The 17496-nt window shown below is 33.8% G+C and overlaps 1 protein-coding gene and 1 pseudogene across 7 annotated transcripts in view; both read left to right on the forward strand.

Moving 5' to 3' along the window:
- Window positions 1–3845, forward strand: part of LOC125843365 (patatin-11-like) — a 9138-nt pseudogene extending 5293 nt beyond the window's left edge.
- Window positions 3846–15739: 11894 nt separating this feature from the next.
- Window positions 15740–17496, forward strand: part of LOC125843363 (probable inactive patatin-3-Kuras 1) — a 49765-nt gene continuing 48008 nt past the window's right edge. For 6 of the 7 annotated variants that reach the window (XM_049522614.1, XM_049522613.1, XM_049522615.1 and 3 more), the window contains exons 1-4: window positions 15740–15950; window positions 16334–16515; window positions 16879–17044; window positions 17142–17306. In XM_049522614.1, coding sequence (XP_049378571.1) covers window positions 15783–15950; window positions 16334–16515; window positions 16879–17044; window positions 17142–17306 — 681 coding nt within the window. In that variant the 5' untranslated portion in view covers window positions 15740–15782. The remainder of the gene's footprint in view (window positions 15951–16333; window positions 16516–16878; window positions 17045–17141; window positions 17307–17496) is intronic. The other variant, XM_049522616.1, reaches the window with a different exon arrangement.

The following is a 17496-nucleotide window of genomic DNA, read 5'->3' on the forward strand; positions in this document are numbered from 1 at the left end:
GAGAGAGAGAGAGAGAGATTAATGAGTGAACAGTGGTGGAGTGGGAATTTTTAATAAGGCGGTTCAAAATCTGAAGAAGTAAACACACGAACTAATTGAAGAGGATTCGACATCTACCCTATATACCTAAAAAAAATTAACCATGTATAAATAGTAATACTTCCACCTAAGGGAGTTCGTATGAACCCCTGAATGTATGTTGCCTCCGCCCCTGTATATAGAGATGTTGAAAATCTACCTTGTAATTTTTTGTCGAGGGGTTCAGGTGAACCCCCGCCACCCACGTAGGTCCACTCATATGAGTGAATTATTTTTGTTTTAATTTATATGACTTACTTTTCTTTATGCGTCAGGAATTGGACAGTAATACAGATGCAAGACTGGCAGATTACTTTGATGTAATTGGAGGAACAAGTACAGGAGGTCTATTGAGTGTTACGATAAGTATTCCAAATGAAAACAATCGACCCATTGCTGCTGCCAAAGATATTGTACCTTTTTACTTCCAACATGGCCCTAAGATTTTTGAATCTAGGTACATTATATATATTTGTATCTCCTCCGTTTTAATTTGTTTATCTAATTTTGAATTGATATAGAATTTAAGAGCGTGAAAAAGATTTTTGAATCTTCTGGTTTTAAATTGAACATATGTTAAACCTATCAAAATATCATTTAATATTATAGTCTTAAACATATCAAGTGGAAAGTTGAAATCAAAGAGACTAAAAAGTAAAAGAAATTATATTTTTCTTAGACGGACTAAAAAAATAAAAATATGTCAAACAACTCGAAACGGACAGAAAGAAAGAAGAAGAATATGTTTTGAGTAATGAATTATATTTAGAAAATATGACATAAATACACAACTTATGATATTATACTCTCTAAAATTTCCTATTATTTTAAAAATTTACAAAAATCTCTTCTTTAACACATCTCTATCTTTCTCTTTCTGAGATACATTCTTCCCATTTTGTAATGTATTGAATGATCAAAGAATATATCTGTGAGCAATGAAATATTCAATGTTTTTGTAAGTAACTGAATAAATTTTTGAGATAGGATGTAATTAGCCCTAAATATATGAGATTTATGTACTTTATACTTAGATTTAATTTGGTAATTACATTATATTATGCAGAGGTTCAGATCAAAAATCAGGCCCAAAATATGATGGAAAATATCTTTTGCAAGTTCCTCAAGAAAATTTAGGAGAAACTCATTTGCATCAAGCTTTGACAGAAGTTGCCATCTCAAGCTTTGACATAAAGACAGATAAGCCAGTAATATTCACTAAGTCAGAGGTAAATTAAAATAACTGTAGTGATTTGTATTGTATCAAGAAAAGTGATTTTATTTTTTTTTCAAAATAAGTGAATTTTTTACTTATTTTCTAGTACGTTTAGTAAACAAATACAAAAATATATACTTATTATCTTTAAAATATGTGGGTTCGATGATTCAGTGGCGTATAGCCAGAATATCGAATAATTATGTGTGTCAAAATATAAAAAAAGTAAAATCGTGTAGAAATCAAAAAGTGTCAATATGTAATATACATACATAAAAAAATATTTTTATTCTAACTTATACACAATGAAATTTTCCGACGAACTGGGATTTCGGAATGATGACTGCACTATTATGAAAAAGTGGATCTAATTAGTTTGACATTTAGGTTCGTATCATTGAAAACAGTTAAAATTTTAAGTCTATACATCCAAATGATTAATTAATTAAAACGCCAAAATCGCTACCAATAACCACTTAGAGAGGTGTTAGCTAAATTTAGAAAGAAAAATAAATCAAGATAGATATAAAATTCAAAATTCTAATATCAATCATCATTGCATTATATGATACTTCGATTGTGGGTTCACACATCTATATTTAATATTAAAAAAAATTAAAAATATAACACTACTATATATGATTTCAAGAGGGGATAATGGATTCACGTGAACCAGGTGACCCCCTCCTGCATACGCCTATAAACTTTAAAATCGCTTATAAAACTTTTTTTTTTTTTTTACTTTCACTTAACTTATGTTCGTAAAGAAAATATTTCGACTAATTTTTTTTTAAATGCAGTTAGCAAACTCTCCCCAATTGGATGCTAAGATGTATGACATATGTTATTCCACAGCAGCAGCTCCAATATATTTTCCTCCACATTATTTTGTTACTCATACTAGTAATGGTGATAAATATGAGTTCAATCTTGTTGATGGTGGTGTTGCTGCTGGTAATCCGGTACTAATACTACTTTCGATTCAATTTTTGAATTCAATGTTTTTTCGAGATATATATTTATATATATCTAGATCTATTATGTGTGGATGCATGCAGGCGTTATTATCCATTAGCATTGCAACGAGGCATGCAGAAGATGAGGATCCAGCATTTGCTTCAATTAGGTCATTGAATTACAAAAAAATATTGTTGCTCTCATATTAGGCACTGGCACTACTTCAGAGTTTGTTACATATACAGCAGAAGAGGCAGCTAAATGGGGTCCTTTACAATGGATGTCAGTTATACAGAAAATGTTTAATGCAGCAAGTTCTTACATGAATGATTATTACCTTTCTACTGTTTTTCAAGCTCTTGATTCACAAAACAATTACCTTAGGGTTCAAGTAAGTCCCAACTTATAAATTATTATTATCAATTATTACTTAGATATACTATAGTTCCTACGATAACTTACACCAGATGCATACAAATACATGTATTAGTGTGATTTGCATGCATCTAGGATACATACAAATCTCACTCACCATATGTTCTTCCTACTTTTGTGTATCTGGTAACAAAAATACATGTATCTAAGTATATTTTTCTTAATATATATATGGTAGGAAACTCTTAACTATAAGTGGTAAGATACATAATATTTTAAAAATATATATGATAGTTAAGTATGTCTAATTAGATAGTTTTTTCATTATTACTCCCTCCGTCTCATTTTATACGTCACCTTTCGGATTTCAAAAGTCAAACAAGTCTATCTTTGACCGTTAATTTTTCATAGATCTTTTAAACATTTTGAATTATTCATTATTGTGACTCATAGTACTTTTTACGTAGTTTACAAATATATAAATTTCATTTAAAAAAAATTGAAGATTCCATGCGCAAATTTCCGGTCAAATTTAAATTGTTTGACTCTTAAAACATATAAGGTGTCATATAAATTGGGACAGAGGGAGTATTATTTTATAATATGCATTTCATACTTTCTTTGCTAACCATACGAGTATATTTGATTCCAGGAATATGCATTAAATGGCACAACTACTGAAATGGATGATGCTTCTGAGGCTAATATGGAATTATTAGTACAAGTTGGTGAAAATTTAGTGAAGAAACCAGTTTCCCAAGACAATCCTGAAACCTATGAGGATGCTCTAAAGAGGTAAAACTCTGACGCGTTCGATTCTGTCGGTACTTACAATAATTTTTTTCTTTTTTTTTCATATTACTATATCTCGTCAGCCAATATTATTCGTATTAGATTTCTTATAAATCTATTTTTATTGCTAATTAAAATGTTTGTTTCGTTGTAGGTTTGCAAAATTGCTCTTTGATAGGAAGAAACTTCGAGCAAACAAAGCTTCTTATTAATTTAAGGTCTCGGGTTGTAGTAGTAACCTTACTATGCTAAATAATAAGCTCTTGCAATATTTATGATTGCGCGCATTTAAGTATTTCAACCTCAAAATTAAAGGAGGAGTTTGAGGGATAAATTTCAATAGAAATGTCTCTCTATGTAATGTATGTTTGAATTATGTAACCTTTCGGTTGTGTTAAATGTTTATATAAATTATCGTTCTTTTGTGTTATGGTATTTGAATCTTCTTTTCAAAGCAAAAGGAAAAAAACAAAAATTGAAGTGCCAAGTTAACACTATACAAATAATTATGATATGACATAAGTGAAGATAAAGGATATAAAAGATTGACGACTAGCATTTTGATTTATTTTTTTTAAAAAAATTATTCAATACTTGTTAATTTCTTCATATTAATGTGAACTTATATGCAAGGGGGTAAAAATTTGGTATAAGAGAGCTCTAAAGCATGTACCAAAAGTGTTTGGTAGAAGAGAACTTATAAGCTTAGTAAAATACCCTTAGCATGTTTGGTCAAATTTATAAACTTAGTAAAATTCTCGAAAGTATTTTTCAAAAAGTATTGTCGGTGAGCAATGGTTTGTTTTTTGCCAATAAATATAAATGTACGTTTTAACAACAAACAACAACAACATAAATGTACGTTTTAACAACAATTGATATTTGGTCAAGCTTTTTAAAAGTACATTTAAGTGTATTTTCTCAAAGAAGTGTTTCTAGGGAAAAACTTATAATTTTTTAGCTTTCGAAAATAGCTTCTACTACTAATACTACCCAAGAACATTTATTTTCTCCCAGAAGTTTGACCAAACACCTGATTTTTAAAATAAGCTTGGCTAACAATTTGACCAACTTATACGCTTAGTCAAACACCTTTTATAAATCAATTATCTTTTATAAGTCAATTTGACTAACTTATTGTGACGTCTTGCATTTTGAAACAACTATGAAGAAGCTTGAAATTGGAAATAGTCATTTTTGGAAGAATTCAGAATCTGGAAATTTGGCAAAGTATGGGAAAAAGTGAGTTTTTGGTCAACTTCAAGCAGTCATAACTCCCAGCTCAGGATGAGTTAGGTGTATTTCCAGTTATGTTTGGAATGATCTTTCCAACGCCGCCGAGTTTGCTCGATTCCGAGTTCGTATGAGTGAGTTATGCCCTTTGGAAGTTGGGTTGTTGGCATAGGAAAGTTCACCCGAATTTATAAGGTTATATTGGTCTTTTCCCTCACCTTTTCTTTTGGTTATATTAAGGTGTTAGACTGATTTTAAATCAGTTTTTTTTTCCTTTTTAAAGTGAGAGTTAGGGTTGTGAGTGAAGAGAGAAAGAAGAGGAGAAAGAGAAGAAGAAGCTAAGTTCATCGAGATCGTCGTGGTTTTCGTCGGGGGTGATCCCTATTAAGGTATGTGAGATCATAGTGTTGGGTTGGTTCATCCCCCACACACCAAACTCCTTTTAATTTTGAGAAAAAGATTGGTTGGTTTGTTAAAGTTTCTTGTTGATTTGGGACATGTTTTCGGTTGTGTTTTTGAGTTGAATCTATCGTATGTTGAAGAGTTTTATGATTCTAAGTGTTTGGGGCTGGAACCTTTGAAGTTAAAGTGGTTTAGAGTTGGAAAAATGAAGGAGAAAAGTCGAGTTTTCTGGGGACAGGGGTGGGGCGTCACACCTGCCAGCGCGCCCCAAAAGGGGTTCTGAAGTTTCCCCCTTGGGGCGACGCGCCAGCCAGTGCACCCCAGCCAACCCTCTGAAGTTTGAGGGCTGGCGCCCCACGCCTCTCAGAGCGCCAAGGACTCCAAGTCTTCCCTTTCATTCCCCACTTTTTCATGCATGCTCCTTGGTAATGTACTTATGTTTTATAGTTGTTTTCAACACTCTAAGGTACTTTTAAACATCCCGAACTCATCCATAAACGTGTGATCATACACCTTGAATTCATAATCCAATTCAAGGAGAGTTAGGATCCAAGTCAAGTGAAGTTAGAGTCAAGTTTAGAAGTTAAGAAGCAAGTTTTTAAGGTTTTCCAAGTCTCTTTATTGAACATTTTAACTTCATTTTAAGGCTCAAGTTTCAAGTTGAGTAAAGAGTATAGAGTTTCAAGTTGAGTAAAGAGTATAGTGTTGAGTTAATTTCTCAAAAGTTATTAGGGAACTAAATATTCCCAAAGAAGTTTATAAATGTTTTCACATTTGAGTAAGAAAGGAACAACGATTTCCAAAAGAGCCTTTGGGCTAAGGTTTGAGCAATTATCTCAAACTAAAAGAAAGATGTGTTTAAAACACGTATGAGCCAAAGTATATTTTGGGAGTAGTATTGAGCACCGAATTGGGGACACGAGTTCATATTAACTCAACTCTCCATAAGAACCATGTAGCCAAACATGAGATTTAACGGGTCGTACTTTTAGATGATCACGTAAGTTAAGCTAGTGGATCCACTAAGTTAAGTAAGGTCCTATATCACGGCAAGGTATAGGATGGTCCTTGGGCAACGTGAGGTAAAACGTTGTATCATCACTAGGGCTCATAGCGGTGGTTGTCGGTTAAAGAACCTCTTACAAAAGTTATATTACTTTTATATAAGTAAAGTTGAGTTTATTATCGTTTTATCCTTAACGAACTAAGTTGTTTACACTGTTTACAAGCTTTATATATTGCATGTGCCTGATTGCTTTATATTGAGTTCAGTTACTTATGAGTTGAACAGCGCCAAGGTAAGTGTTCCTTTGTACTTCTTTCAAGCTTAAGTTGTTGTTTAGCTTTCCATCTCGCATACTCGTACATTCAATGTACTGATGTCAGTTGGCCTGCATCTTATTATGATGCAGACGCAGGTATCCAGGATCATCATCCAGCACGCCGTTGATCCAGTTGAGCACTCCAGAGTCAGTGGTGAGCCTCCTTGCATTCCAGAGGACTCGGTTATTTTGTGTTCATAGTTTTGCTTTATTAGGATGTTGCGGGGTCTGTCCCAACATCCATCTCAGTGTATTAGAGGCTTCATAGACAGTCAGTCAGTTAGTATTGAGTCTGTCATCTTTGTATACATATATGTAAATATATTCTATTTTGAAACATGAGTTGCCTTTTTGGCCAGTTTTTATCAGTTAGGTTGTTTTATGACCTTTCATTGCCTGGAGTTATTCTGTTGAGTTGTTCCGCTGAGTTAAGTAAGCCAAGCCAAGGGTTCGCTTGGGGACCAGCAATGGTCTTCGAGTGCCGACCACGTCCAGGGTGTAGGCTCGGGGCGTATAAGATTAGAATTTGCTTGATGAGATACGATTTTTGACTTATAGGTCAAAAGTAATAAGTTTTGAATTCTAATTATGATTTTTGACTTATTTTTTATCTGTTTGACTTAAAAGTCATAGTGACTTTTGACAAATTTTTGTCTTTTATACTTTAAAATAAAGGTCTAAAAATACTTTTATATTTTATTCAAACATTACCAAATTACTCTAACTTTATTTTAGCATTTAAAATAAATCATTTCAAATAAGCTCTTAGTCAAACGCCCTCTAAAATAGAAATAAAAAACAAGAGAAAATTAATTCATAGACAGAAAGTAATAAGGTATAACCTTAAAATTGACCAAATGTGCACACATTTGTAATAATAATATATATGGTTACACAAAACAAACATTTAAGTAAAAAAATATCTAATAATTAATATTGCATAGGAGTTTCAGACATCATATCACAATAAGTTCTTGAACGTACTATATCACCACACCATAGGATAACATTAGTTCATTTGACATGATATGATTAATTTTAATTTAACAAATTTAACCTATATAAAATATTAAAATATTTCGATCAAGTGAATTCATTTGAATCTCTTTGACCCCACATGGGTCTGGCTCAGCTTACAAATGTATTAATTGCTAGATTACTCTGCTAACAAATTCGATTACAAAGAGTAAATGACTGTCCTAAACTTGAACCAAAGACTTTTCATATGATTATATAAACTCTCGTTGGTTAGTCGACGCTTTTGTACTCCAAAAAAGATAGTCTAACAATGGAAACTAGAACATCATTTTTCATTTTTTTTTAGTAGTAACATCTCATGTGTTGGGAGAAATGGTGAAGCGTCGATGGAGGAGGGATAAGAGGAATTATTCCGGCCACTATTCTTGCTTTTTTTGAAGGACAACTTCAGGTATTGACGTATCGTAACTATGTTTTTTTACGTATGCATTGTGTGGCATTACTATATATTTTTTATATTTGAATTGTATTATTTTAATGATTATCATGTGGAGATTGAAATAACAAGATGACATATCAAAACTAATAATTAAAAATCTTTTATGATGATAAATCAGACAACAAATCTATATTATAAGGATCATGTATTTCCACAACCCGATCTTATATATAAAAAAATTGTTCGAGTGGAAGTCTATCTCACAATTCTTCAACTGTTCTTTTAGCTCTTTCAACTCTGCTAGTGTCATTCTATATGGCGGAATAGATATAGGACGAGTATCCGGAAGAATATCTACACCAAAGTCTATTTGATCTCTCAGGAGGGACTCCAGGTATATCATCTGGAAAGACTTCTGGAAACTCATTCACAACTGAGAATGACTCAATATGAGGTGTCTCAACACTAGAATCATTAACTCAGACTAAGTGATAGACACACCCCTTGAAAACTAACTTTCTCGCCTTAAGGTACGAAATGAAACGACCCTTAGGTCCACTCTATAACTGGCTAATTAGGAATTTGGAACCTATAACAACTTGAGTTCTACAATCAATAGAGCATAACAGGCATGAAACCAGTCCATACCTAGAATTACATTAAAATCTATCATGTCTAATTCAACTAAATCAGCCATGGTGTTCTTGTGATTGATGGAAATGACACAATCACGATATACTCGCTCAGCTAGAATAGACTCCCCAATTGGTGTAGAATCACAAAATAAGTTCACAAAGTTTCTCAGGAAAGACATCAAAATTCATTGCAACATAAGGAGTCACAAAAGATAAACTTGCTCCTGGGTATAGCAAAGTATAAACATCAAGAGTAAAGACTTTGATCATAGCAGTGACAACATCTGGAAAATTCTCTTACTCTTGACGACTAGTGATCACATAAAGGCGTTTTGCTCCTCCGCCAGTACCGGAAGTAGCTCCTCTAGGTATAGCCATGTCTGGTGGAGCAACTGATGAAGATTGGGCCCTATTGCCCTGATTCCCCTTACCTTGTGATGAGTCCACAAATTGGACTCGTTTATGTCTATAATTTGATTGGTTTCGTGTCCTATAATTGTATATGTCGTCTAAAAAACTGATCAAATACATTAAGTTTCAGGTATTTAGACTTGGAGACAAAAACACGGACACACATGAGCAAAAAGGAACTATGCAGCTGAAAGAGCACGAAAAAGACCCCTTAATGATTGCTTAAACCTCTTTGGCGATCCACCAAAGTGACCATTAGAGATCGGCCAACATTATTCGGCGACACGCTAAATAGGTCACCAAACCTCCGAAAGTTATAGAACGCTGGAGTAAAAATGAGAAAAATGACGGTGAGTAGCAAACTTATTCGGCGAATCGCCGATCAATTCGACGTTAAAGGACCTAGTCGCCGAAGGTGCTAGTAAAAATCTTTAAACAATGTAATGACCCTAAAGGTCATTTTTGGAAATTTTCATAAAATGACCGTTTTACCCCTCCCGATAGTTGCCCCGAGTCCTAGTTGTTGTATTTTCGAAGTTGGTTTGAAGGAAAATTGATGAAAAGTTGAGTTTTTGGAAAGTTGAGTTTTTAAGAGTTAAGGTTTGGTTAAAAGTGCTATTTGAGTCATTTGGAGTTTCGAGACTCGAATCGGATTTCCGTCGATTTCAGCAGTTTTAGAATGTCTAAACGGGTCTATGAGAATTTACGGAGTCGAATTTGGAGTTAAAACGAAGACTTGAGGTCCTAAGTTGCTAAAATTGTGAAATTTTGATCAAGAGTTGACTTTGGTCAACAAACGAGGTTCCGGTGCTCGAAATGGAATTCCGAGGGCACCGTTGGATTCAGGGGGTGATTCTAAGTCTAGAATGAGTCTTGGTTGAATTTTTAGAGGCCCAGATTGCGTTTCGAGTTTTTGAGCCTAAAGTTAGTTTCTTGACGCCTTATCGGATACCGGGACAAGGAGACCTCGAATTCAAATTCCGAAAATTTCATTGAGTCCGAAATGTCATTTTCAAGCTAGTAGCATATTTGGTTTGTGTTCGGGAAGTGCCAAATGAGTTTTGGGTGAGCTTTTAAGCTTCTTGAATGCTTTGACACTATTTCAGCAAATTGTAGCAACTAAAGGGTTCATTATTAGTTTTAAAGGTCTAAAAATTATTCCGAAGGTTCTGAAATTTTGAGCATGAATTATAGGACTTATCTGCAAATTTTGGTGCATTTTCGGTAACCCGAGATTGGACTTTTATCGCAAATAAGAAATAATTGTTTACCGAGTAGAAATGATATTTGACTGGGCAAACGAGCATGAAATTGAACTCCGATTGAACGAACAGGTCCGTATCATTATTTAAGACATTTACAAAAAAGAATCGGGTCATTTCACTATCGTATGAGGAAATTACGGCCTTTTTAGTGAAAGATTAACTGCTGTTTTTCTGGTGCATAACAGCCATGTACTGTTATAAAAATCTCAGACTGTGTTCATTTGGTATTTTGAGCATATCGGGAGTTCTAGAGATCGGAATGGAGTGATTCTTACGGGTTTCTTCTTGAATTAATATGAGGGTTAGTATTCAATCTTCAATTCGACATTTTCTCATAATTTCTTTATCTGGTTTTTTTTCCTATCCGTAAATCTCTTGGGAAAAATTGGGGTTTTATCGATTTGGACTCCCTTTTTGATGAAAAAGGTATATTTACGATCCTTATGTTATGGGTAAACTGATTTTAACATAAAATTATTGATTCATCGATTATTTTCATCATATTAACCGCGTACAATTTGGACTTTCCCGGTAAAGTTAAAGTTTGATAAATTGAGAATTTCAAGGTCGATCTTAACTCCGTTTTTGATGAAATTTCATATTTGAACTTATCTAAGCATGGGTAAGATGTTTTTCAAGAGATATTTCATTTTCGAGTCGGGGTTTCGGATCCGAATATTTTAGGCTTCTTCAAGAACGTGGATTTTCCTTCAAATTGAGTTTGTGAATTGATTTCAACTCCGTTTTCAAATTGGTTTTCACCATTAGCTTCCAAATACTTTAAGGATCATTTTACATCAAAAATTTCCAGATTTGGGTATCGTTTTCCGGTATGAGACTTTTGGACCGTTTTGCCCTTTTTCCCTAAATTTCTTGATTTTGGTGTCATTGGACTCGAATTGTGATTGTGAATAATTGTTTGAATAGATTATCGTGATCCGGATTATACTCGGAAAGGAAAGGCTCAAGTCAAGTAACTTTTGGAGTTCGTTTTAAGGCAAGTGGCTTCCAAACTTTGTAAAACTCTTAGACTACGCATGACTACTTTCCTAATTGTGTTGGGGAGTAATGGGGATTGAGGATGGGTTTTATTTGTTGATTGAAATTGTTGTAAATGAAAGATGGGGAATAAAACGAGCTAAATGTGTTATATGTGACTTGAATTTGTTGAATAAGTCATGTGATAACTGATATTGAGGGGATAGAAGAGCATGAGTAGGCTATGATTGATACAGACATTGTGATTGAGACAGGTGATGTGTAATGCTATGATGTGGTCGTGATATGGTTGTGATTGAGACATGTGATGTGTAATACTATGATGTGGCCGTGATATGGTTGTGATTGAGACAGGTGATGTGTAATACTATGATGTGGCCGTGATATGGTTGTGATTGAGACAGATGATGTGTAATACTATGATGTCATCGTGATATGATTGTGGTTGATGGCATGTGCATATTCATTATTCATCCCATGTGTGAACTATCTGTTGCATGAGTTCTGAGACACAGATATGAAGATGGATGGTTATGAGACACAGTTGAGACTAGCTCCGGCTAGAGATATATGAGATAGACTAGCTCCGGCTAGCGATTTGGATGCCGATGGGATCTGGTTCCGACGGTGATACATGGTCCATGTGTGGCCCCCATGGGTTCTGATTTGAGTATTCAGCGCGGACTAATTACGTCAACAGATATGTATCGTAGGACAAACATGCATCACGACTACATGACATCATTATTGCATTTTGAATCGCATTTACCTTATCTTTGTCTGTGATGTGTGGATTGTATCGGTTTACCCTTCTTATGTGGAATTTGATCTGCTTGCTCTTATTTGTTGATCTGAGGTTGATGAGGATATATTGTTGGTTCTGGCTGTTGAATACGATCTGTTTAGTATAGGTTGGTTGGTTTGCTGCTAAATTGAAGTTTCGGTGGTTCGATTGGGATTGAAAGGAGTTGTTTGTATCTGCTAGTTTTGCTTAGTTTAGAGTTACTTGCGAGTACCTGTGGTTTTCGGTACTCACCCTTGCTTCTACACAATTGTGTAGGTTGACAGCTCTCTCTCAGATTCGGCTTAGTATTTTCTTTAGCATATTGAGCTTCGGGACATACTCGAGAGGTAGCGGTTCATTCCAGACGTGCCCTTGAGTTATCTTTACTTTCAGTTTTGTTCTATTCGAGAACTATACTCTGAGACTTGTATATTTTTATTCGAGTTATGTATTTAGAGGTTAGTACATGTGACAACCAAATTCTGGGTAGTGTTGAGTCTTAATTAAAGTCTTCCGCTTATTTATTATCTTTTATTCTCGTATTTCTACTTCTCTATCGTTGTGGTTGGGTTAGGCTGACGTGTCCGGTGGAAAATGGACACGTGCCATCACATCCGGATTTGGGGTGTGACAAACAATTACTGATGGGCGAAACACCAAGGAAGAGGGTGATTTGCGGAACGGATTGACGAACCTCGATCAAGATCGCCTTTTGTTACAGTGGTCCAGTTTGAGAATTGATGAACATCGAAGGCGAGACGAACAAGAATCGGGGAGTCATTGATCACTCAGCGATCCCGACTAACTGCTCTGAATGGATCCTTCGCATCACACTTTCTGAAAACTATAAATATTCATTGAGAGTTTTAACTTAGTATCGATTTTTCAGTGTAAAACATTATTTTTTTCATAATTTAGTTTCTATCTTTTAGCTCTAAGTTTGGAGAGGGTTTTTGAAGACTTTGAAAAATCAAAAAGGGTTTCATCTCTAAGATTTGGAAGTGGATCCTGTGGATTCTTCATTCTTAGCTTGTTTGAGACTTAAATCTTCATACCCATTTGAATGCAAGCTCATTTTGGTATAAATTTCTATCTATTTTACATGTCTAGCTAAAACTCCAATTCTTGGGGTGTGATTTTGTGAATATGGGTTAAATTAGTTAATGGGTCTTGCTTGTTGATGGTTTAATCGTAGTTTAAATGTGATTTCGTTTAGTAGTTGTGTTGGAATTTAATGGGATTGTAGTTGCAAATACAATTTCACCTATGTGTTTTTGACTTGCTCGAGAGAGAGGTCGTAAACTAAGACTACTAAATTGATGGCCGGTGGGATTGGATCGACATGAGGTTTAGCCCGAGAGGGTGAGCCCTAGTCTCATTCCCCTACACTCAGCTCGAGAGAGTGAGTAGGTTAAGGCGTAGGCTGTGCTTCATGAGGCAAGTGGGTGTCCGAGAGGAACCCATTTGAAACGGGGTAAGTTGCTCGAGAGAGAGCTTATCCCCCTTAAAGTGTAGTCTAGTCACAATTACTCTATGAACTCTCTATCAATAGCATGTACCCATTACATTAGTTTATCCCGTATTCCTATCATATCCCAAGAATCCCGTCTCCTTGATTAGTACTTTTTGTGTTTTTGCCATTTTTGCTTATTTGTTACAAACCCCCATAGTTAATTGACGCTTGTGTCACCCCTTAATTTGATTTGTTTTAATCGTTAATGTTTATAGCCATGGTTGATTAGAACTAAATTCTTACTTGCTATTATACTCTCAACTGTTGAACCGCTCCCTTGGGACTCGACTCCAACCCTTGGTTGGATTATACTACTGCTTACGACCGTTGGACACTCGAATTGGAGGTAGTGTCTTGATAAGCGAGATCGTGAAAAGGACTTATCACCTTGCCGGTACTTAGGGCACTCTTTCATGAAGTGACCCTCTTGGCCACACTTGAAACAACATGTGGAGCCATCGCGATACTTATATGGGTGAAAACTACCACACTTTGCAGGTTAGAGCATGCAAGTATTAGTAATGAGAGAACTTCTGTATTATTTTAGGTAGGGATCAATTATTTATTTTATTAGTTTTATTTATGAAATACTAAACTCCTAACCAATTATATCAAACGTGTTATTATTTATGCGGAATGTATAACTCACTTCTAATTCAACTATCAAGCAATCTTTAGCGCGCCGAAATGACACATGGAGACGTACCCAAAACGTGGAGATGGGAGTGAGTCCATGGGGCACCAAATATGTGGAAATAATAGTGTTAGGTGTGGGAGGGTTAAATTACAATTTCCAAGGTTTCTAAGTCCTAATTGGCCAGCGACTTTGACTTTATTTCCAATTTCTCTGTCCATAATTTAATTGCCATATGATACAGCACCATAATTGATCCATCTATTATATTGGAATGAGGATATTATTTATTCTTTTAAAAATAAAGAGGTGGTGTGCTAAACAATTTCAGATCTCATCACACATATATATTATATAAATAAATATAATACTAATAAAGAATAGAAAAAGGAAAGATAAACATTACTAACGATAGATGCGGAGCAAAGTGAATGAGGTGTGAGGGAGAGAATTTGTTTAATATCCATGTGTTGATTCTAGAAAAATCTCATACAGTGTGGGATAAACCTCAACAAGGATATTGGGTCCATAAAGGGGTGTATATGACATTCTAACTTAAGATAAAAAGTCTCATAAAATACAAAAACTATATTGATAAATAAGTAAACAGGTTTTACCAACAAGCTAACAATATCACTAACGGACTGGACTACAATATATGTGTATAGGTCAAATCAGTATCGAAATATGTTTTAATACAAAATTTTGGTTTCAATTACAGTGCATTGACTTCAAGCGCATGTGATATGCATTTAGATATGTGTAAGAGCATCTTATCTAATCAATTTATAAAATCATAACTCGTTTTAATTCCACTTAATTTTAATCAAATTTTAAGTGACTCTTTAATCAACTAAGAGTCACTTATTACAAGTTTTAATTAATTAATTTAATTTTTTTTTTGAAATACCATTAATTAATTAGGTACAATGTACTAACTAGCTACGTAGTAATAAGGTGTCTAACACACATATAAGGTTTTGATGAGTAATTATGTCTTTAAACGTGCTAATGCATGCATTAAAATTATTTGAGTTATTAATGCTATGAATTTTTTTCATGTATTATTTATAAGCATTAGTTATACACTGGTTAAAAATTGTACCAAACAAGGTACTAATAATACACAAAGCTAAGTGCATGCATTATTATTTTTTTCTAAAACGACCCCTTAAGTGCGCATAAAAATAATTGTGAATTAAATGTATTAGTAATGTTTACACTAATAATGTTGGATTAGTTATGTTGCATTATTTCTTGTACATTATTGGATATGATGTATTAGAAATAACAAGTCTTACATAGCTTCTATATAAAAAAAAATATTGCAAAAATACCTTCGAAAAATGGAAATATTTTGAGAAAGATTTGAGGGATAGTTATATCAGTAATCAATCTAAGCATTCGCAATACATGGGAATTCATGGTATTAGTAATGCATGCATTATTTTTTTTAATAATATTACACAAAGTTAATGCATATATTATTTTTTCTAATACACTCTATCAAACGACTCCTTGTTGTGTTAGCCGGGCCCACACCAACTATAAATTCACTTTCCTTCAATTGGGCCCACTATCCGCGTGTCAAAATTTAAACGGATTTTCATACAACTTTTATTGGTTATGTCAAACTCAAAATAAAATTTCTCAACTTGTTTACGTGCCTATATATACCATGCTTTGTTATATGCTCAAAGCACCAACAAAATTTAAACAAATTAGTTTTTATTAATTATAATCTGCAAAATGGCAACTACTAAATCTTTTTTAATTTTAATTTTTATGTTATTAGCAACTACTAGTTCAACATTAGCTTCGTTGGAAGAAATGGTGACTGTTCTTAGTATTGATGGAGGTGCAATTAGGGGAATCATTCCGGGTGTCATTCTTGAATTTTTAGAAGGAGAACTTCAGGTATCGTAAAAATATTTTGTTATGTATGTACGTAAGTGTGAATACTACTATAGTCATTCCGGGTACCATTCTTGATTTTCTTGAAGCACAACTTCAAGTATCATAAAAGTATTTTTGGGAAAAAGAACAAATATATCCCTGAACTATCGTAAATGGTATGTAAATATCTTTCGTCATACTTTCGTCATATATGCTCTAGTTTTAAGACGGCAGGGGCATCAATGTCCCAATAGTATGACGGAGGGTATCTGTATACCATTTACGATAGTTCGGAGGTATATTTATCCTTTTTCCCAATATTTTTTCGTGTATGTAATGTAAGTGTGACATTACTATTGTTATTTTGTTTGGATTTATACGGTTTACTTTTCTTTTCGAGTCAGAGAATAGACAATAATCCAGATGCAAGACTAGCAGATTACTTTGATGTAATTGGAGGAACAAGTACAGGAGGTTTATTGGTTGCTATGATAACTACTCCAAATGAAAACAATCGACCCTTTGCTGCTGCCAATGAAACTGTACCTTTTTACTTCGAACATGGCCCTGGGATTTTTTCTCCTAGGTACATATACATATTTATATTCTTCGATTTTAATTTATTTATCTAATTTTAACTTGATATAGAGCGTAAAAAAGATTTTTGAGTCTTCTGATAATATTTAATATTATCGTCTTAAACATGTCTAGCTAGTCTTAAACAATTACTTACTCTCTTTGTTCTAATTTATGTGACACTTTTCATTTTTCGAGAGTCAAACAGTGCATCATTTGCAATGTGTCGAACAATCAAGTAATGAAATATTCAGTATTTTTGTACGTAATTTTCCGAGATAGAATATAATTAAACCCAACTATATGAGATTTTTGTTGTTTATACTTACATATATATATATATTTAATTTGGTTACATTATTATATTATGCAGGCCGCTCTTTCCAATTATTCCAGGCCCAAAATATAATAGTACATATCTTATGCAAGTTATTAAAGAAAAACTGGGAGAAACTCGATTGAATCAAACTTTGACAGAAGTTGTCATCTCAGCCTTTGACATCAAAACAAATGAGCCAGTAATATTCACTAAGTCAAGTGTAAGTCAAAATAATTATTTCGAATTTCTTATTTATTTTCTAGTACGTTTGGTAAATACATACAATTTTTTTTAATTTTTATTTTAAATGCGCGCAGTTAGCAGAGTCGCCAGAATTGAATGCTAAGATGTATGACATATGTTATTCCACAGCAGCAGCTCCAACATATTTTGCTCCACATTACTTTGCTACTACTACTAGTAATGGAGATCCCTATGAGTTCAATCTTGTTGATGGTGGTGTTGCTACTGTTGGTGATCCGGTAATTTTTTATCGATCATGCATATATATATATGTCTTTTTGAGATATATATATCTGATCTATTATGTGTGGATGCATGATGTTAGGGTTTTGCCCTGATTTTCTTACCATAATTTAAAATTTATTTTTCTTTAAAGAAAAGACAAAATATCAGGAAAATATAATAATCTTTCATATTTGGTTTATTCTT

Source organism: Solanum stenotomum, chromosome 10, assembly GCF_019186545.1.
Source record: "Solanum stenotomum isolate F172 chromosome 10, ASM1918654v1, whole genome shotgun sequence".
Taxonomy (NCBI): Eukaryota; Viridiplantae; Streptophyta; class Magnoliopsida; order Solanales; family Solanaceae; genus Solanum; species Solanum stenotomum.